The sequence below is a fragment of the Neopsephotus bourkii genome, unplaced genomic scaffold (assembly GCF_033783945.1).
Source record: "Neopsephotus bourkii isolate Nb327-2 ecotype Australia unplaced genomic scaffold, CSIRO-AGI_Nbou_v1 NB_230, whole genome shotgun sequence".
NCBI classification, from domain to species: domain Eukaryota; kingdom Metazoa; phylum Chordata; class Aves; order Psittaciformes; family Psittacidae; genus Neopsephotus; species Neopsephotus bourkii.
In genome coordinates this window covers 64,977-87,725 of record NW_026900740.1, presented here as the reverse complement: position 1 = coordinate 87,725, position 22,749 = coordinate 64,977, and the positions used below count along the sequence as shown (strand labels likewise).

General features: G+C 44.5%; 1 protein-coding gene across 2 annotated transcripts; it reads right to left on the bottom strand.

Moving 5' to 3' along the window:
- Positions 1 to 272: 272 nt before the first annotated feature.
- PPTC7 (protein phosphatase targeting COQ7) lies at positions 273 to 22,497 on the bottom strand. Of its 2 annotated transcripts, XM_061344512.1 has the most exons (6): positions 21,839 to 22,200; positions 12,243 to 12,422; positions 9,357 to 9,555; positions 6,960 to 7,083; positions 4,984 to 5,113; positions 273 to 3,795 (listed from the first exon to the last, which is right to left on the bottom strand). In XM_061344512.1, the coding sequence occupies exons 1-6, from the start codon at positions 22,038 to 22,040 to the stop codon at positions 3,737 to 3,739; spliced, it is 894 nt and encodes a 297-aa protein (XP_061200496.1). In that variant the 5' UTR covers positions 22,041 to 22,200; the 3' UTR covers positions 273 to 3,736. The 2 variants fall into 2 exon arrangements, with proteins under 2 accessions (XP_061200496.1, XP_061200497.1); XM_061344513.1 differs by lacking the exon at positions 4,984 to 5,113 and having other exon boundaries at positions 21,839 to 22,497.
- Positions 22,498 to 22,749: the final 252 nt, after the last annotated feature.

Here is a 22,749-nt window from a genome sequence, read left to right as displayed (position 1 = left end):
CCTCTTCCACCACAGCTCAGTGGTGGTGTTCCCAAAGTCACACTGGGATAAAATACCCAATTTCCCAATCTTGAATTAACCAAAACTGGTGATTCTGTCTGCCAGAGCATTAGAGCCCACTTTCATTCCCACAGGGATTTAGGAACACCACAAGAAAGGTCTAAACAAGAGCCCAACACCCCAGTGGCAGTGGCTGTGATCCTTGTGCCACCACTGACATCATTGTGTTGACAAACGGAGGTTTTGCAGTCAACTTTACTTTAAAAAGCACATTTTAGTATAAATACTATATTTATTAAATATCTTTACAATTCATTTAAATGTATTTACAGAACTATTCCTGCATAAGTTATACCTCAGACATGAAATTCACATAATTGCTTCTTAGGTAAGCATAGATGATAGTCTCATTTAACAACAACAACAAAGCATCCTCATTAGATACAGACTCAGATTTGCTTCATTACTTCAGCTATCTTTGTGAGAACCTACTTCATACAGCCCTTTCCTACCCACACAGCTGGGTTTTTCCACAGAGAAGGGATATCCATTGCCAACAGATGGAGATTCCACCACAAAATCCTCCACACCTTTGCCAGACCCTCACCTCTCCCCCTTCTCTTTGACTCACTGCAACTGCCTGGTCCCAAGATCAGCTTTTTGGGGTTTTTTAGCCATTTAACCTTCTTTATAGACACCAAGAAAGTACATTTGGAGGGAAGCTGGATGGCGCAGCTCTCCCAAAGATAGCTGTAAAAGGAGCAAAGAACCACAGAGTTATTCCAATTCACCACATCTCAGCCCTGGTTTGTCCAAACACCCAACAACGCTGCAGGAACCCCAGTTCCCACCAGCCCCGGGTGTTCAGTGTCACTGATGTATAAAACTCCTCCTTCAGCTCATCGCTCCAGATCCACCAGCTCCTGACCACAACCAGAACCCCTCCGTGCAGCTGGGAGTCAGCCCGTGCTCCGCTCACGCACGCTTCCATGGCACAAACGCCCTTGTACGCTCCTCTCGTGAGTAGCCACAATATGCTAATTCCTAGGAAGTGTTACTGCTTCATGCATCGCTTACAAGGATTTTGATAGGATGGGCCCTGTCATTTCCTTTTCCATGAAATTTGTTGTGCGCAGACAGCTTAAGTTCATAGGAAGAAATCAGGTTTGATATGTTTCGAGTGCACATCTGAAAGTAAAGGAAAACAAAAACAAACCCCAAAACAATCAAGCATGTGATAAAAATATCAATTCTTTATAATACAGTATTGCTTTATAAACAGATGGAAAAGCTATAAGCTTTACTGGTCTTTGGTGTGTCCGGTGAGGGATAAACTCATGATTTGTAAATCAAAACCCCAATTTGTTCTTAATAATACAAAAAACTAGAATCATGGTGTGATATGAGGCAAACGGCTTTGTGGGTACTGCTCAGTGGCCAATGGCCTTCCATCGGGAATTCCCGATCCCGGCGCCGCAGCGGCAGAGCACAGCGCAGGAGACGAGCGCCGTCACCATCCGCATCCGTCCGCTCCGCAAACGTCTCCCCGTGCCTACCTCTAGAGGAAGCGGAGAAGGGGAAAACCTACCGAGGGCTGGGGATGAGCGCAGTGAGAGCGAGGGGTGAGGGTGCAGCAGCCTGGGCCTACAGGGGCATCGCTTGAAGGGAAGGTGAAGGGAAAGAAGAGTTGATCAAACCCGCTCTAATCAAGAAGCGCGACAGGAAATACTGGAGAATAAAATGTAAAAGACACCCAAGATTTGAGAGAGAAAAGTCCCTCCCAAACGCAAGAAACAAAGCCCTGTGCTGCAGCGTGGATACATTCCTTCTAGGAGACAGCCGGGAACAGCTTGTTCCGTTGTGGAAAACAACAAGGACTGGCAATTTGTGCAAAGTTCTCCACCACTCACTGCTCCAGGTAGCACAAAACGCAGGGATTCTTCATTAACATCATCCTCCCGTACCCTCACCAAAATCAGATTTTGGTCAAGTTAGGGTGGTTAAGGCATTTTGACAAGGAATCACAAGGTGATGCAAAATCCATCGCTAACGTGACGCCAATTTAGGAATAGCAGATAAATTACTGAAGAGCTTCCAAATTAATCACTTATTATAACTGAAATGCCTGTTACAAGCATGGTGCATTGAAATATAGTAAAATGACATGTACATGGTACATGTTAAATGACCTTAAATAAAAGCTTGACATAGTTACGCAAATATACAGTACAAGTCCACAAAAATTCTTTTACACAAGTTGAGGTAACCTCAAACTTAAACAGTTTTAATACAATAAACCAGGTAGTAAAAAATCTCCTCTGGAGAGCAGGTAAGATTACTTACTGACCGAGTTTAACTGCACTCACCTAAACAGCAACATTACCCGACTTTTTAGATATAAAAACATGGCTTTAATTTATTTCTACAGACTTTTCTACCAGCAAAAAAGTTAATGGAAAAAAAAAACAACAAAAACCTGACCAAAAATATATATATCTTTACAGCTATCAGCTTGTTTTGTATGAACCTCAGGAAAGGAAAAGGAAAGCTTGCTGGAAGAGGGGGGGAACAAACGGGAGCTACGGTCATTCAAAGGGAAATGTCATATTGCAAAGTGGCTGTTAGAGAACTGTAAACATCATTAAGGTTCATTCCCCAAACCCTAAACTCGAGTTACTGAAATGTAAGTTTAGCTGATTATTCATTAATAGGTTCTGTACTTCCTGCTGCTGCCACAGCAGAAGCAGAGAGAGGTGCTCGTCTGCGAGGCAAGGGATCCACTGGACCTCAACGGGTGCAGCACGCTCTGTGCTACCCGAGCAAGTGGCAACTCCAAACACAAATTAAGCTTCGTTAACAACAGCATCAGCTGCTGGAAGCGAGGGCAGAGCTGAGGAGGAGCTGTTCTCGGTGCCGCATCACCTCGCGCCGGTGCGATGGGGTCGGATGCTGCAGGGGCCTCAGCTCTGCCCCGCTCAGTTTGCTGGCGCTGAGCTAAAATTTGTACTTAAGAAAATGACCCAAAATTAAACTAAATTAAAATCCTCCACAGCCCAAACACCTCGATACCAGGCCCGTCACGGACAAATGATCTGCAGAACTCCTTAAGATCACAGTTAAAGCACCTGAAATCACAAAACACATTTGCATCCATAGAACTTGAACTAAGTATGGATTTTTGTCTTGGAAATCCCGTACTAGAAAAGGCTCCTAAGGCTGACACCATGGATGGCAAGAGCAGAATGTTTACAGCAGGTAGAAATCTCCTGAAAACCGGAGCTTAGAAACACGAAACCTCAGCTATCACTGTAACAAGACTATGCTTATGAAACTGTGTTCTGTAACATACCCTCTAATGAATAGTGAACGTTTCTAGTAAGTAGAGTAATATGCCCTCCTGGAGAGGTGGTAGCTATTGAATCTAGTTTGAAAGAGGAGAAACCAATTCTACTCCTTTGAAAGGAAGTCACATTTCAAATGCAGTAACGACTTGGGATCGATCCTCCCCCTTTTTGAGCTCCGAGACACATGCTTTTCAAGCCTTGAGCTTCTTCATCTCTTGCTGGCAGACAAAGACCAGTGTACTATGAGAGTGGTTCTTCACAAGGGCTTCAGGCCGCGAGCTCGAGAACCGGCTGCCGAGCTCGGCTGCGAAGGAAGGAAGGATCCTGCCAGCAGGAAACCGGGTGTGGGGCTCGAGCTGGGGGTGCAAACAGGGGCTGCCGCTGCGGGCAGCTCAGTCTGTGTACTCGGCTACTATAGACAGAAGGACGGTGATGTCGTCTGGTTTTCCCCCTGCAATGGAAGAAAAGCAGAACTATTTCATCCAGCCACAGCGGTCACCTTAGAACCTGAGAGATTCCCCCCATGGAAAGCTCTTTCATTAAAGACAACTTAAGCTCTGCTTCCTCCACCTCCTTTCTGAAACACGACAGAGGGTAGCAACGACACCTGACACAGCAAAAGGCGCTCTCCTTTTGAGCTGTGGTGAGGTCAAGCTATGAAAAGGAGCACAGAATCCTCCCAGTCGCTGTCAGGCAGCAGAGCAGAAAGCCTGGTTTCTGGCAGGCTGTGAAATGAATGTACAAAACCCCACCACCACTTTGGTACAAGCAGCCTGCAATCAAGATCTGCTCAGGAATTTCTGCTGTAAACCAAACGCCTCTTCTCCAGCACTGTATTACTGCCTGTCTTCCTAAGAGCTACTTAATGCTTTTAGCAGTCACTTTTCAAGCCTCAACAGCTACAGGAATCCACTGGACTCTGAGAAACAGCTCAGAGAAGAGGTCCCATGTTAGGCAGGAACTCAGACCAGTCCTGTGGACTCGGGAGATCTGCAGGTTCATTACCAAGAGACTGAGCTTTGTAGCAATGTGAAGCCCAAGCTTTACAGCGACTGCCTCAACCCTTAGGAAAGACACTTAAGGCTCACTTAAGACTCTTTAGAATCACAGACTGGTTTGGGTTGGAAAGGACCTTACGCTCTTCCAGTTCCAAGCCCCCGCCATGGGGATGAGGATGGGGATGCTGATGGTACAGCACAAGGGTCAGAAACTTCAACCACAAAAATAATCAACCCCCAAAGAGTGTGCAGAATCTTGGCTAAAAAGCTTCAACAATAAAAACCAACCCCAAAACCCACCCCCACAATCACACCCCAATCCAAGGAACAAGCAGTTTCCTCAAGAGCCTGGAGAGCTCCTCTCAGGCAGGAGGGAACACATTGGGTTACAATAAAATGAACTAAGAATGAGCACTCTGTGCTCTCTGTGCTCCAGCTGCTTCCCACAGGAGCTCCCCATGACCTGTAACCAGGAGCCAGTGTCCTCGCCAAGCTCGGCACCCCACGGCGGTGCTCTCCTGCCAAGCACATTTTTCCAGCACCCTGTTTTCCAATTGGATTTGGGGAACAACAGAACTTCACTTTGCTCAAGAGCTCTTAAAGGCAGCGAGAGTGGGAGCAGCAGGGAAATATCACCTTACCTCTCACATTCAATCCATTGTCACATGCGAACTGTGCAAACGGTGACATGTAAGTGGGATCATAAGCCAGCTCGTGAGCTTGCTCAGCGATGCTTCTCGCAGTCTGCTGTATGCTCTCATAGTTGGAGTTCTAAATTAAGGAGGAAAAAAGTTCATTCTTATAGGAATAAACTTTACAGTATCGGGAACGGTTCTGCCAATGCACGTCAGCTTTAGGGATCCCTGATCCTTCTTTCTCACATTAGGGCACCTTCTCTTCCAAATGGAACCCTCACCATCTTAGGTTTCCTAAATTTGGGTTAGACCTGCCCATCCTCACAACTGGAGACCAGAGCTCAGGTTCCTGACCAGATAAAGACTTGGTTTTGGAGGATTTATAGAACTTGGAAACTCAGAAGACTAACACTCAATAAACAGCCCCACCGGAGGGCAAGGGGGTATTTGATAGCTCTGCTCACAGCTCACACTGGAAGAGCCACCCTTCCCTAAGGAGGCTCTGTTGAGGTAATTATGTTTTCCCTTTAATGTAAGTCCCACTTCTCTGACCCTCTTACCCAAACCAACAAGAGCATTGCTTGGGGGGAAGGGGAACTTTAGAAGTGAGATAAGAAAACACATCCTGAGCACACAACCTTCCACAGGCTGCATTTTAAATGTTAGGTTTTTCCTGTTTCAGTAACTCTGCTGCGTTACTCCAAGGCTTTCCTTACTCCAGCCAACACAACACAACAACCACTGCTCTTTTTGCTCGCCGCTATTTCAAAATGCCTTCTCACTCCAAGACTCTTCCCTGCAGTTTGGGGAATTAGCGGCATTTCCATGATTAACTTTTGGCTGAACCTCACGGGAAGTTCAGTGCCTTTCCCAAACGGGCCAAAAGGTGGAGCTCAACCTTCCTCCACGAGGGAATTCCACCTCCAGCCCAGGCCAACCTCGCCAAGAAGATGGGAGTTGGTGAACAAGAGCTAGGATTCGGCTATTGCGTTAAGTAACAGCCCTGCAGGTCAGTGACCAGCCCACCAGATCCTTCCAAACTATGCCAGCGCCCTGACACACCTTCAGTGCTGTCACTACCTCCACTAACCACATAAAGCCTCTGTCAGCTTGTGCTCACACGTTCCATTTCAGACCCAAACAGTGCACTGAGGAAAGGACAGTGATAGCAGGGACCACAGAGAGCCTGGCTGATGTGCAGACACTGTGTCTGCCAGGACCCACTTTGTCTGACACCACCTACCACTTATGTAGCCGCAGGACAGGAGCAGGCAGCACCTTTTCAAAACCACACTGTAATTCTACACGTTAACCTTCTCTGTGTTTCATGCAAATGACTTTCCTCAAGGAGCTTATACATATTGATATCTCCTAAGTATACTTTCTGCAAGTAAACAGCCTTAAGCTAAATATTCTCATCCAAATTTAAATATTTTAATGTAGTTTTACTATTTAGAAAGACCATTTATGGCCACTAACCTGGAAAAGTTGCCAAGCAATATTCTGTTACAGAACATTATCTTGGAGCACATGTAACTCACAATTCACGCAGCCCAACTGCTGCACAATGACTGTATGTTTATAACCCTTCAGAAAAGCTTCACGCTGTTCGTAAGTATACAGCTCACTCCCTCAAATAAGCCACAAGAGATGCTGTATCTTCATGTACAAGTACAGGTAAAACACAAGGGCCTGCTCCTGAGCATCTCCCCATCACCCGCCTCCTCTCCCTCCATCACTCATCAGTGACCTGGCCAGTTTAAGCCCAAGCCACTGCTTCTGGATCCAGCCTGGGTGCAGATCCAAGAGAGATCCCTCTCCCCTGCTCACACACGGTATTAACTGAAAAGTCTCTTGAGAGCACTTTGTGGTGGGTCTTTGACATAAAATACAGAAGTTACATGCATAAAAAAATAGTGTTTGTAACTATAAGGGATACCCAGTGCAAAAAGACGTGAGAGATTCCCAATACACACACTTACCTTCAGCTTTTTCAACTCCTGCAGAATCATGTAGTCAGGCATGTTGTCAAACAGTCCATCTGTTGCAGTCAAAATAATGTCTCCAAGTTGGACGTCAAATGAAGTACTATCAGCAGCATCAGGGCTGTGAAGATGACAGGTATGTTAGAGGAAAGGGCGCCAGCTTTCACCAAGTGATGCCAAACAAACCCATCAACAGCTTTTGTAATTCACTACTGTTACCTGTTTTTCTGCAAAAGAAAGAAATAATGACTAACTGTGGAGCTTTTGCACTGGGATGGCTTGTCAAGAGAGCTGCAACAGAGGAGCTGTGACTGCAAACAGGTAACGTTCCAGCTATCACACAAAGGATTTGCATTGAAAATTCCCAAATGAACAATCCCGCAAACTAATCTGCTTCACAAGTGGATCTCCATGGAAACCATTAAGTAGAATGGCAGCTCAGGGCTTCCCCCCCACTCATCCGAAATATGTAAGAGGGCTGTACTTGAAAGGGCAATTCATAACAGGAATGGCCAAAACACTTAAGGACTCTGAATCACTTTATCACTTTCTAATGCAATGGAATATGAAACACCCCAGGAATGGCTACCAGGAGACCACAGCCGGTTGGTCTGCTCACACCCAGTACCTTACACAACACTAAGAGGAGAAAATACCCAATTTCACCATGAATATTGCTGCCAAATCTGATTCTCAGGAGCAGGGCAGTGACAAATCCTTCATTCTTGAACATTCTTCAAAGGTTTTTGAGAAGGGAGGAACTGCTGCATCCGATGCTATTTGGCTGTGCCAGAAAGCAGAAGAGCTGCTTTGCTTGGCTGATGTGTAGCTTCAGAAAGGCTGACAGTGAAGATTGCCTATTCCCATAGATAGCCAAACGTAACATTTAACTGGGACAACAGACGAAAAAGGTGCTGCAGAAGCATCTAGACAACATCCGTGAGCAGTTATTAACATCACGAACAGAGCAGAGATGAGCCAGAGCTATAATCACGACTCAGAACTGAAGCTCAGGAGCTCATTTATCTTGCCTTTCCATATTGCGTGATGACTCACACTGCTGACTCCAGTGGACATTATCAATTCTCTTTGTGCTTTTGGGTTCTGCCTTCCCAGGGAGGACACAAAAACTCAGAAAAGTAAAGGTTTTTCTTTCACAGCTCTGGAACTACAAACAATTGTTTCATTTCAGCCTAATAAATAGGTTCGATTAAAGGTTCTAATTTCAGAGTCTTGCCCCAGCTTCCTCTCTGCAGTCTTACGATGAAGTAATAAAGCCCTACATAAGACTGGTCAGGAGTTTCAACAACTTCACGTTTGCCAAAAGCTCACCATCATCTTGGCACTGAAGTCACAGACCTCACTGCATCAGCACTGGAGTTTCACAGAATCATTTCCGTTGGAAAAGACCCTCAAGATCCATCAAGTACAAACCTTGTACCAAAAACTTAAGATACTTATTACACTCCCTGTATAGTGTGGTCACTCTCCTTTATCATCTCCCTGTATTCAGAAGAGGGATATCACAGTCATAGAATATTTAGTGTTGGAAAGGACCTTAACATCATTTACTTCCATCCCCGCTCCCATAGGCAGGGACACCCTGCACTAAACCAGGAAATACATCACATTAATAAGCATGTAAGTATTATCTGAAAGCTGTATTTTAACACATATTTGAAAGCTGGAGTTTTAATTCTTACTTAATATTACTGGCAAGGCTTCACTAAGTCAGAGAGGGATCAGCCTGACATTCTTCAGGGAAGACACAAGTACAAGTCTGCCTCTGAAACAACTCATTTCTGTGAACAGATTGTCCTTTCCTAATACTCTCATTTCTCAGCTTGGTGTTCTGCCAAACAGGGTTTTTTTTTGCTCGTTTTGGTCAAATACAATATGCTGCAGGAAACTCAGCTCTTTGGAAACACCAGTTACAGTCACATGTCCCTCTGCTCTGTTCTTCAAGTACTTGCTACCTCAGTGCCAAGATATCTAAACTAGCCTACTCCAGACCAGCCTCAGGAGAGAGTACACAGGGACTGGGGATGAAAGCTCTGGTTCAGACAAGCCCCTCATACAAAGGGAGCAGCTTTCCTGAGCTGCATCTTCCCATGGACGGGAATATGCCTAGTGCACACCACAGACTATGGGAATATGCCACCATGAATCATCATCATTAGCTCCATAAACTCAGACAGTGCAACGATGTATGGAGTTTGGAAAGCACAAGGTGAGAAATGTTCACAGTACCTAAAAGACAGAGGCAGGTATAAAACCCTCAAAGCAGGCACATGCTGAAATCCCATGTGCAAAGAGCTTCACAGCAGCAGAACTGCAGCCTTTTGGAGCTGTCCACATACACAGATTAAGGATTTAAGTTCCTCTCCATCTTACCTGTCACTTAAGACAACACCTTCTGCTTCTGGTGGAGCTATGGACAGTTGGAACGGAGTGTTGAAGTAATGCTGCTGCTCATCGGATCGATGGACTACTTCCCCTCCTCTGACTACCAAAAATCCAGAGTCTCCCAAGTTGGCTGTATGTAAACGATGACTTGTCCTGTCCAGAACGACTATACAGGCTGTGCTGCTTCCTGCAAACAGAACACGGTAACTGGAGTTGCCCTTACAGAAACTGTTTAGTCTTTCACTGATTTGATTCACAGTGCTATTATTCAAACACTTCTCAGAGCTCACAATGAGGAACAGAAATAATAATGCCAAAATTAATATCACTTAAGATAGAAAAATGCTGGAAATCTTTACAACACAACCTATGATTTTTGCATGGAACTTACTTTTCCTGCTCTGATTTTGGTAAACACATTATGCTGACAAATACCTGTTTTGTTCCACTTTATTTACAGTTTTCCACCCCAACATATGTCAGCACATTCTGCTATAGGACTGGATTTACACAAGTCACATAAAATACTGAAATTCCAAAATCATTGAGATAATAGAATTCCAGCAGCATCCATACAATGCTGGGTGCTCTCCACACAGTTTCACTCATCAGCTGTAAAAAAACCACGCCAAGTAAAAAACTGCTTGCGATTAAGTATTAGGTGTTATTGCATTCCTCTTGGCAGAACATCAAAACGCTTTTCTTCACAGCATGGCTCTGGAGAGCTATCTACATGTGTAAAAAATAACATCTTCAGGATGCCAACTTCACAAATTTAAAGGAAAAACATTTCAGAGACAAATGCTATTCCAGGTTCAAGCAGGACAGAACAGGAACGTATCTACTTGTCAGCCGTGCTCAGAACTATCCCAGCCATGCTTGAGGGCACTGAAGAGTTCTTGATTCATTCATGGAGCAGCAGCCACCAGCTGTGCTTGGTTGCAAGCCACAGACACAACTGTACTGCAGAGATACCCATCCACACACATGAAGTCCTCTGCAGTAAACAGCAGTCACTTAATTTCAGTACAAAGAACAGCACATCCATCAGAAGAACATTCCTTCCTGAAAAGGATGACATGCAGCTAAAGCACTTCTTCTTGACTTCTACCTCTAAGTTAAGTCTCCATTCCACCAGTCTTCATTTTCTATCCTAATGCCCTTCCAAGGAGGGAGTTTCCAAGCACAGCTACATGCTGGACAGACCACAAGCTTGCAATGAGCTAAGTTTATGGCAGGCTTGCAGAAGTCCAGCTGGCTCTAGGCATCACCTACTCCAGATGTTTCCCTTCCTAACACAGGGAGTTCTCTGCAATACACTTGCCCTTAATTTGTTCTCTAGTGAATACAGAGCATCTTCTCCACTCTTACTGAGTGGCAAATCAAAGCAGTATCTTGAGAAAAATTCAGATTTGGTATGTGACAGCATCCAAGATTGTTCTGCACTACAAAAACAGCATTTAATTAAATACCAGAGTTTCCTCCCATTTCAGTTTTATCTTAAAATCTTTGCTAGATTCAATTATGATTAACTACATGTCAAGACTTAAAGCACAACAACAAGGAAAAGTTAATTGCCTGATGAATCCTCCTTAATGAGATCCTCTCTCTTCATTTCCAACAAACTAGATGTTCACTGCTGTGGTAATTCCAGGGGTTTGTTTCTACTTCCAAAAATACTGTTCTCGGATAAAGGAGAAACACCAAGGATCATTAGTTCCAAATTCTAACTCTACTAGCAGAGTGTAACCAGGAGGCCATGTGTGGAATGCAGATCTTGTGACTCAGCATATGCTGCTTTTCAGCACTCGAAAGGTCAAGCTAAGCAGCACTGCCTCCGTCTACAAAGCCACTGTGAGAGCCCTCACCAGTGGCCCACTTTGTGGATCACTTACAGCTACATCTGCTTTGCACAAATAAGCACTACTAAACACACAAAATCCTAAGGTAATTACCAACCACTGCTATTTTAGTGATACTTAAGGTCACTTCTGAGGTTCCAACCTATTCTTTAGGCATATAATGCCAGAACATCTGTTCCAAAGCTCAGCACACAAGTTAAATATAGCTTACATAGCACTCCTCTGGCATAGAACTTTAAGGTCAGGTGAGAAGCATGTGTATCTTGCAGGGTGACACTTTCTTAGTGCAGAAGAGGTCACATGCCCTTTAGAAAAGTATCCTGTTCTCAAGGCTGTCAGCAAAGCCCAAATGTTACCTCTCTATCTGCTCACCATTCCCAAGGCAGCTGGATGCCCTGTCTAAAATCCAAGTTTGACACAGAATATGCCAAGCATCTACTTGGGTTTGCTTTCCAAAAGGCCTGTAATGAATCCCCCACAAGGAATTGTAAAAATAATATACAGTGCCAGCGACTGTATGTTCTAAATGACTTAAGCCAACCGATTAGGTTAAAAGATCATTGGACATAAAAGGCAACAGGAGCAGTAAGGCAAGGAATGAGCAAAACCGTGCCTGAAAATACTTCTGCTTGCATAGCTTGAGCAAAAAGCCACAACCAACCATGATGAGTTTTCAGCACAGTTATTTATACACACGTAATAGAGAGCACTATTACACACGCTGCCCTTGCATGAGTGCATCCTACTTCAAACTCTCTGCGAGCACTCCTGAATAACCATCAGTTTTGATACATCCACACACATTCCCTGTATCACTGAATGAATCAAGACAGTTTTTAAACCTACAAGGGTGCTACCAACACAACTTCATTGCTAGGTTCTTTGGGTAATTAAGAGAAATACCTACAAAACTGTTGTAGATGTTGGCAACATATTAAAGCAACCTTGAGTAAAGCATGTCTAAGTAACATACAACAATTATGATCCAGTTTATGTATTTGTGTTCTCTTACCAAGCAGAGGTACTTTGTTCTGCAGCAGCTCACAGTAACCTGCGGTGAGAATCCCAACAGGGTTACTTGGTACAAACCGTCCTTCTTTTACTAAACGTTCACACGTTCGCATTAGAGTCCCTGAGAACTGAGAAGGGTCGACCCCATAGTCTCTCCAGCCACCTACACCATCTGCTACCCCTAGAAGAAAACACAAAACCAGAGTTATATGAACAGACATGGTTTCCAAAACGAGGTTTTTAGTTCTTTACATCACTTAATGATATTCATTAACTAAAAAGTACGACATGGCACCTGCTTCAAAAACACTTTTACTAAGGAAAGGAAATTCTAAGCATTTGTAAGAACTCCTGTTATCAGCTCCTAGGCAAAAACCTAAATATAATCTGATTTGCTGGAGAGAAGGTAAAAGTCTAATGCTGAGGACTCTGTGGGGAGGCTGACTTCACTAGAGACCAAGTAGTGGGGAATGTGGGGGAAAGAGGAGGCTTCGATCCCATTAACCTTTGACCAGCCCCTTAAAAAGAAAGGGTTTTATTCATTTCAAATGTGGAGGCTGTTAAGGTTTTAACTAGCACAGAAATGATACAGAAACTCTTCCTTATTATTCAGTGTCCAAAGATCCTTCTCAAGCTATGTGCTCATGAGGGACAACACTTTCTATTTGTTAGTATCAATTTCTGTAGAAACTAAACTTCCATTTGAGACATGTATTCAAAACCCACACATAAGCCGCACAGTGCTGGGACCTACACCTTCAAAGGAGACCCTGCTGCCTACAGCTTCAGCCAAGCAAGAGTATGAAAACTATGATTCAGTCCTTTTTCATTCCCTTATTCAAAACTACCTGGATATCAGAAAATTAGTTTTGCCCAAGCTTGAGAAGCTGCTGAGCAACTGCAGAAGCAAACAGTGAAGATGCACATAGGGAAGGGGGGGGGTGGTCAGAGGGAGATACGCAACAGGTCTGACATTCTGGTGGCTGTTTGGATGAAGTATCTTGAAGTTCCTCAACTGGCCTTCATGATACAAGTAAAATACTGTCTGAAGGCATTATTTATGAGATAAAAATACCTCTACTTGGAAGTGTTTCCAAGAGTCTTTTTGATCCTCAGCATTTAAGGGACTGACCATTTCAAGTGCAAGTTTCTGTAAAATAATAAAGCTAAAATAACGTGTTCCTGATGAAAGCATGAAGAGGCAATCTCAGAGCTCAGACTGTGTTAAAGAACAAGTATCCTCAGAAAAAGAACACCACTATTAGCAACGGCATGAAAATTTGCCTGAGAAGGTGAAACTGAGTTTGCCTCCTTTACAAATGCCCTTCGCATCCGACACCATCTGAAACTGAGACGGAAGCTTTAGAGCTGCCCTTGGCACGATAATCTGACAAGAGGTTATGGCCAGATTCTGAACAGCCTATCAACATTAATCAGATTTCTCCCAAAAATAGTGCACAACCTTTTAGACACCTGCTTTGGCTGTTTGTGTTCTTAGAAGAATGCAACAGGAATGCAGATCCTGTATTCACCTCTCACACCCTGCAAAGAAGCTAATGCAAAAGCAACCCTGCCATTCTCGGAAACGCCTTTTCTGGTTTCTTCAAGAAGAAAGTAATCCTTGTACAGGTCCCACAACTTCAGCTTGACACTGGATTAACCCACTGTCTTCTGATGCCACACAGAAAAGTCTAGAGTAAGATATCATTAACAAAAAATTATAGATCTAGAACTTGAAATAGAAACTAAGGTTCAATTTGGACAATGATGCTTGCTTTACATGAAGTTTTTCGTGTTCTACACTGTGTTTTTCCCTTTACGGTGAACACAATCCAGATGTAGTCTTGCTAGCTGAACACGGCATTGCTTCACTGGCAGCAGGGTTACTGCAATGAGAAGATGATGTTTGACAAGAACTGCCCACAGCTTTTGGCTCCCAAGGTGGTTACAAAACAAGCCACCAGAAGTTACGGAGTTCCCTCAAGCAATCAGTAAACCACGTGCACACTAGTCTTCCTGGGAAATATTTTAACAGCAACCACAGAGCACTAGTATAGAGTACAAGAAAGCAGTCTCAGCAAGCACCTGGTAAGGTTAATTATCAAGACCTCTTTCAATTTTTCAAGCAACTTTTCTTTGCTCACTTCTTAAACCACGCAGGAAATCTGAATCCATAATCATGGCAGCACACTTCATACTCTATCTTGAGCCATGAAATGGCTTTGTCTGGCTGTCTTCCTGTCCACTTTTGCAAGCTATAAACAGCTTTATGTACATTCTTCTACAGCCTTCTATAACAATTACCCTCTAGATGGTCCACAAGTGGGTCCTTCACTTAACTTTGTACCACACTTAAGAGAACAGATTGTCTGGTTAAGAAGCAGCAAGACAGATGTGCATTCCTTCTCCATCCTGACACAAAAGCAAATGAGACCACTACATCAGGAGCAGCCCCTGGAGTTGCTTCCACTGTAACACTTCCACTGCACCAGGTCACTAACTCACAAACCATCACTGGCACCTATTTCTTGTCCTTGCCCAAAGTGGACAATGTGGGGATGGTTATGGGGTTGGTTATGTTCCCCCTCTTTTCCTTTTAAACTTCATCTCTTACAGATGATAGGTCAGTTCATCTAATTTAAGCTAAATGACCTTGTTGGCTCTCAAAGCATGGTTCACAAGCACTGCCAGAGCAGTCAAATGCTTCCTCCTGCTCCGGCAGAGAGCCAGGAGTTACTGCTGTCAACCAGACCCACAGCAGTACATGAGCAGAGCACATGCAAGCAGCCCTGCATCACACAATGCCACCTGGAAAAGACCCATCTTTACTAGTTTTGCCTTAAAATAAGATTTTTACATTCGTCAAGGTCTTGAGCCATCTTGTCTTACCTTCAGTGTAGTTTTAATGTAAAAGCAGTATCTTTACATTCTGTGTTCTCAACATAAGCTAATGGGGTTTATGGGAAATGACTATATGATTTTAAAACAGACTGAAAAAACTGCTGCTGACACAGATGAAATGTAAATGAGAAAGTTTAAGAAAACTTTCTTAACAGCAAACAAGAAGCAAAACTGTCTGTGAGGTATTTCAAATGCCAGAAGCAGCAAGAACTGAAAAATGGATTGTTTTTTAACGTAATACCATGTTTTCCCTCTGTCAAGATCTACTGCTATTGGCAGTATCACTGCCAAGGAATAATGCCAAGCTCTATTTCTATTACCTTTGTTTTCATGCAAGACAAACTCCACTGTAAATATTCACAATTAACTACTGTTCTAACAAGTGAAAAAGATTACTTGGGTTTTCATTTTCTCAGATTTCATTGTAAAACATTAAATACTGTCTTCCAGTACCCATCAGTTAACTTAAAATAGCCTTCTCACAGGCTAGGAACCACAGGACACTGCTGAAATTGCACTGTACAACCCTGGCTTTTTTCTAAGCTATTTACTACATCAGAAAGTTATACAGAAAGACGATTTCTTTGGATATTCCCTGTTCAAGCCCATGCAGGAATTGCACACGTGTCCATGTGACAGTGAAACGCCTGCAGCGAGATGAACCACTGCTGTAAATAAAGCAACTGGAAATTTCACAATAAATCACTTCAAAAGCAGAAACCTTCTCAAGTATTTAACTGTATCATGGAGACCTTTCAGAACCCTTTGAGAGTTAACACTCCACTGCTGGAAAACACACAAATGCTACTGCCAGATTAAATACTTGCTGCATGTGTCAGTCCGAAAACTGGCTCCTTCTGCTTTCTTAAAGATCTGGTGTATCAAGATGTCTCAGCAAGACAAAGTTGCAATGAAGTTTCAAAGACAAAGCACAAGCCACTGATGCCGCAGCACCAAAGGTAGGACCAAATGAAGATAGGAGCACTGAAACTTATTAAAATTCACTTCAAAATGCTAAAAGCATCTGGGATAAAATACCAGTTGAAATGCAAATGTGAAGTTGTTTTGACTGCCACCACAGGAGCTTAACTGCCCAGGGAGCAGCCAGCTATGCCAACACTACTAACATGTGCCTTTCACCACTCGCTTTTGTAAGTCAGTCTCAGAGCAAATATAAACTAAGCAGGCTTAAAGTTCAGAACAAACCCTGTCTAATATAACTAGCATTACAAGTAGAAGTTCTGGCTAGTGAGCAAACTAAGCTGCCCATGGCCAGAGCCCAAAAGCATCACCCTGTCCTAAAAATGAAAGATGAATGCTTTCAAACATTGCATCAGCTCCAGATAATCTTCACACACAGAAGCACCTGGCAGGCACAGGGATGCCCGCAGGAATTGCCCTTGCATGCCCCACAGATAACTTTGTGAGACGCCCCATATATCCCACTGAACTTTCAGCGTCTTGAGGTCCTTACCTGAGTTCGCAACAAATCACTGATAAAGAACATTGAAAGGATGTATCTGTGACTGAATTTATTCCACATCACATACAGAAAGGCTAAAATGATAACAAAGTGCAACCTGCTGCACTACACAAGTTGTAAATTACAGCACCCAATATTTGTCAACACACAGAATTGAGATAAACCGATTAAGATTTCTTGCTTTATCAGCAATGAGATAAATCACACACCTAAGACAGGTTCTCCACCCCATGAAGTCACACACCCAGAGCCAGCACCAACTCTCCTACCAGCTCCACCAGCATGGGATCCCAATTAGAGCCAAATGGTGTCTACTCTCCACCCTCAAGGTTTTGACTAAGAAATAACCCAGTTAAATACAAATCCCTGAAGGCAGATTGCGTGTGACTGATAACTAGTTACAAAGGGAAAGGTTACTTATTCACACTGAGCATTTTAAAAGTTACAGCAGACCTTAAACTACCCTTGCATGAAATACAAGGTTTCTGGAAGAATAATTGGCTAAGTGATAATGAGGTACAACAAGCAAGAGAGACAATGTTGAAGAACAAACTGAAGGAGAAGCAATGAACTGAAAGCATTAAAGTATGCATATACTCCGAGGAAAAAGCAGTAGTTTCTTATATTTCCCCCCCCCTGCTACAATACTCTGTTGCTCCTGATATGGGTCTTTACCAGGTAGATCTCTTACCTATTTTATTTAAGCCTGAGAAGTTGCTCAGTGAATTCTGGGAGCTACAGAACACTAGATTATTATTTATTCCTGGATGTTTTATGAGAACTTCCCTACATAGTTCTAACTATTTAACCTCTCCAGGTGTTGAGCAACCGTGGGCCTTATTTTCACAGCTGAACTGCTACTGGCAGTTGGCACTTAAATGATAGAGGGGATAAGTACTGCAGACAGACAGACATCTGTCAACCTGCACTGAAATTACCTACAGCACAAACAATCTCAGGCTCACAGTATTAAGTGTGGATGAAGCAAAGTAAACAGCAGTAGATTTCTGCAACATTTCCTACTACACAGGTATGATTAACACCTCACCTACTGCACTGTTCTCAGCTTTGCTTATTTTTATTTCCTTCTGTAATTCCTGACAGAATCTGATCTGCCCATGAATGGAAAATTGTCTGCTACAACAAGTACCAAGAGCACTCACAATTAAAGTGTGTGTGTTCAACTGCAAATGCTGATCAGAACATGTTGTGTGCAATGCCCTTGCAGACACTGTGGTAAAGAATAACCAGATTGAAGCTTCATTCTTGAGAAGAGCTGCCACATTTCTAAGAGGTTACATACAGTCAGTGCTCCTGAAGAACAGCACTGCTGACATTTGGATCAGCTGAACTACGACCGACAGTGGATATCATTGTTAACAGGGATCTTCCTCAATCTGTAATTTCTCTACAAATGACAGTACTTATGCCCCCACATTCAAAAGAAAACTTAATTTGATCTATTACAAGCTAAGACACATACACAAGTTTTATCCCATTACTGGCTGTCCTGAGCTATCCTCCCAAAGTAGGTGAAAGGCTACTCCAAAGCAAGCAGACAACTCACCTCCTTCAGTGTGGTAAGATGTGATACAGCAACAATCTCTTTAACAGGTATGATACCAAATAAAACCACTTAACAGTCTTACATGACCTTCAGGCATCAGCGTCCCTTCCTCCTCTACAGTTGCCAGAACAACCTTGACATTTCACCTACAAATCCTTTTACATCTTCTAATTCACTTGATGACAATAAGACCAACAATATTCCAGGGGCTTTGGCACTTAAGTTTTACACATCTCTTACGCAGGCTGCTGACAAACCTGACTTTTAAATCAAGTGCAATTCCTTCCAGTTTAGAACAGCTGCCCTAAACACCCCCCTTCCCAAAAATCCTTTAAAAATCCAGATTTGAAGCAGATAAAACAAGTTGCCAAATTTTAGCTTTGCAGTGGACAGACATTATGCTGCTGCCAGAGGGGGATTTTCTTACTACTGCTAGGGGACAGAAATAGTTCGGAAGACTTGTCAAGTCGCAGTGGCTAACCCAAACTTCTGCCCAGCACAGACATTGTATAAGTGATGCTGTCACGGGATGCACAGTGGTTGCTGTAGTGTTTCAATAATGAGTCACACAACAGCTTGGAAAATCCATAAAAACGAGCAAAGGCATCAGGAGCCTGATAAGGCAGGAACAAGCAAAAGAAGGCAGATCCCAACAACAGAAAAAAACAGTCACCAGCACGAGTGAGGTAGGAGCTTGCAAACAAGCTTCATGTTTAGTTCCATTAAATAAGTGAAATGTTTATATAAAGTGCTTAAGTTCATTTTTTAAATGTGTGGTTTGCCCCTTATGCTCTGAAAATTCCACTTGCACATGGATTAAGAAAAAACAAAGGTGCCAGTTTCTGAAGAGTTTTGGTTTTCAGTGTTTCTGCCCTCAGAAGTCAAGGGCATGCCTTTAGACCTGAAGCAGCACATGACATCTATCACATCTCAAGAAGGTATTTGAATATACTGAGGATGTGGACGACCAAGACCCTGACAGTGAGCACACAGAAAGACACAATATGGTATTGAGCAGCAGGAAACATGGGCCTGAATCATAAAGCTCTAGAGATTAACGTTGGTAGTAAAGCCACTTCCTTTTCTCAGAGTGATCCCAAAGGAAACACCCTAGTTCTGAGTTTCTTGTCTCTCACTGTGCCCCAAATGGGAAGAAAACATCCAAATTTAACAGGTACATCCTAGACCAAAGTAAAAATAAGTCAAACCCCTCGAGGCTTCTAGTACACCAGTAACAGGCCTCATCAAGCCCTTAACTACTATGGGAGGACTGGAAACAACATGAATCTTCATAAGCTTTCTGTTGGTCTTAACGTGAAAGGATGAAGCACAGACTAGAAGACACTGTTTTCAGCCTTTAGACTACACAGTATACACAGAACAAAAGTAGTGCTTAGCATATTTGCATCTGCTATAAACACTTTTGTTTGACCTAAGAAAATGAATCCCCAAGCACTCATGCCAAATAGCTGGGAGTAGCTCTTTCACTGTTACACCACACCCATCTCCATCCCACACAGGCATGCTTCCCATATACTGGTTCTGGAAAAGGCTGGCACAGAATAATGTTAAATTCATTGTCTGGCATGGCTTTGTCACTGATGACTACTAGGGCAGGATAACTCCAAGTGATACCCTTGGACATTTACTGTTCTCTCTACAAGCACTCTCACCATGTCTAGTGTCTGCTCCAGCTGAAGCCACGTGAGCCTCTTCATTAAACTAATACCGAAAAATGAAGCTTGAAAAGCAACAAATCAGCTCAGGCAGTTTTGCTGAAGTGCAGAGTCGGGCAGGTATTGAGTTAGGAGAACATCTATGAGGTTCTTTAAAAAACAGTTGTTAAGGAACCTCACATTTGTGATGACAGTAACAAGAATTAAAGGCAGGAACACTGGTGCTGAAACTTTGCAGCAGTGTGGAACTGGTTGAGAAAGGGAGAGCAAAGAGATGACCATGGCAGCAGAAACAAAGAGTAAACTATGTCTGTAAAATTAAGGACTCTGGATGAAGAAAAAGCATCAAGTTGGACTGCATCAAACCCCATCCTGAGCGTTACTGTTTGCAGAATGTACAGTGATCTTGGGGGTTTGGAAGGTGTATTTAGAAAATCAATAAAGAACTAATATGAAAACAGTTTTACAGGGGAAAACCCAAACTAACACCTTTTCTATGTAAATTATTTCCTCCTTGGTGCTTAAGACATACAGGTCTGAAGCCTTCTTTGCTGTTTGATCCTAAAGTGGAGCTGTAATTCTGTTTGTTTTCAAGTCGCCATGAAAATTAATGCAAAGCTCAACTTAGAAACACAGTTCTCTGTTGATTCCTGCAGGAAGACAAGCTGTAGGTCCACATATGGCAATTACCAAATATGGCCAAAACCCCCTAACCATCATCAAATGGGCGCAAATTTACTTGCTTCCCCATGCAAAGAGAGTCCACCTGTAAGTAAAGGGGATCCTGCATTTCTCTTATGGGTAAATCCTGATTGCTCAGTTATTTATCAGTGCTGGCCTAGTGTGAACTCTAAAGGCAGGCAGTCTCAGTCACATGCTAAAGTAAAGTTGTCCAACAGCTAATTTGAACAGCAAAAAGATTCTCTGGAACAGGCACAACAGAAAAGATGCTGAGTATCTCACATTGACATGTTTTCCATATCTTCAAGGCTGCAGCATCACCCTTAGAGTAGCAGCTCACTGGAGAATGATCAGCAACACTGTTAACTAGCACCAAGTTACAGCTTCCAGAAGGAACACCTTAGCATGAAACAGCAACCAAGCTCTGGGCGACAACATTAGCTTGTGAAGAATCCCCAACACATCACAAGACACTGCAGTGTAATCCCACCAGGTTTAAAATTAAAAACTAAAAATGGGGGGGGAAAAAGCTGCTTCTTTTTAATGTCAAAGTTCTGATGAAAATTTACTTCTGGCAGTTGCTTGAAAACTAACTTTTGCAAAGTACCAGTTAGCCAAAATCAACCCTGACTACACAGGAGAAAGGTCAAGCACTGTCAGAAGAATTCTGTTCACAAACCCAAGATTCCACTCATTATCTCTAATTATTCACTACTCGTAAAATTTGAACCCATCAGATTCATTTCACACGTGAATCCAAACCACAGAGTGCAATCAAGACAGAGCAAACACTGAAACTAAAGTTTGACATTTGAAGCCAGTCTCAATGTCACTTTGCCTTTCACTTGACAAGGACACAGCACACGCAAAAAATCAGGAAGCGTCCGTTTCAATGATCTTTTCTTGGTAAACGCAATGCATACACAAAGGGCTTGGTTAAGGTTTAAAGGCACATGGAAAGTGAAACATTACACGCCGTTTCTCCAGCTTTTGGAGGCACCAGGCCTTGCGGGCACCTACAGGTGAGGTGCCAAAGCTGGGCCTGGGCACCCAGCACCCTGTCCCAACGGGTGTGCTGAGCGAAGTGGGTGTTGTACTGCGGCAAAGAGTACAAAAGCTTTCTTCTAAAGCTAAAAAAAGAGAACTCGCACTGACATTTACAGGCGGAACCACTTCCTTTGTCTGCAGCCGAAGGCTGAGCCGCTTTGCCACGTGCGGCTCACACTGGAGGCCGGGACACCGCCACCAGCGCCTGCCCAGCACCCCGAGCAGGGCTCGCCAGCACTCACCCAGCACATCAGCCGACCGGTGCCGGGCCACGAAGCAGGCGTCGTCTCCGTAGCACATGCCTTTCTTGAGGATGCCCTTGCGGAAATCTTTGCCAAAGCCACAGCTGGCTGTCACCAAGCTGTAGTCACGGGAGTCCGTCTGCGACAGGCCGCCCAGGACTGCCCGGGCCACCAGCCTGCCATAGGAGAGCACCGAGAACATGGCGTGGGGCGCCCAGCAGCCAAGAGCCAGGAACGCGGGGAGCCACCGGCGCAGCCGCCGCCTGCCCTGCGAGCGCCCGCCGCAGGGAGCCAGCCTTCCCCTGCTCGCCGGCCGGCTCGGCTAGCCTCGCCTCAGCCCGCGCTGCCCCTCCTCAGCCCGGCCCCTCGCCCTCCCACCGCCGCGGGCCGCCTCACCCCTCCGGGCCGGCTCCCGCCCTCACGCCCCGCTCGCCGGCCCCTCACGGCCGGGCTCGCCGGCAGCGGCCCTCGCCTTCCGCACACAATTCCCCCCCCGAAGGGGGGCTCTGTCTACTCCCCGGCCGGCCGACACTGCCCCGCGGAGGCCTCCGTGCGCCCTCCCGCCGCGCCGTGGAGCGGCCCGGTCAGAGCCGGCCGTGTCCGCTGCGCCGCCCGCCGCCCGCAGCCGCCATCTTGGCCGCGCGTGCTCAGGCCCCGCCGCTCGGCGGAGCGAGCTTGACGGCGAGGTCAGCTCCGCCCCTCCCCAACGCGCTTGCGCCAGAGCCGACGACCTCTCCCATTGGCTGGAGGCCGCTCCTCATTTGCATGTTGCGGGACAATAACACCGCGAAGCTCCCGACAGCCTTCGCGGCATCGCGGTCCTTACCCCGTAGTTTCCCGGTAACTGGGCCCACGCTCCGCACCGGGACAGGGGTGAGGGGCACTTCCTGGTTCGCTGCGGCTTTACCAGT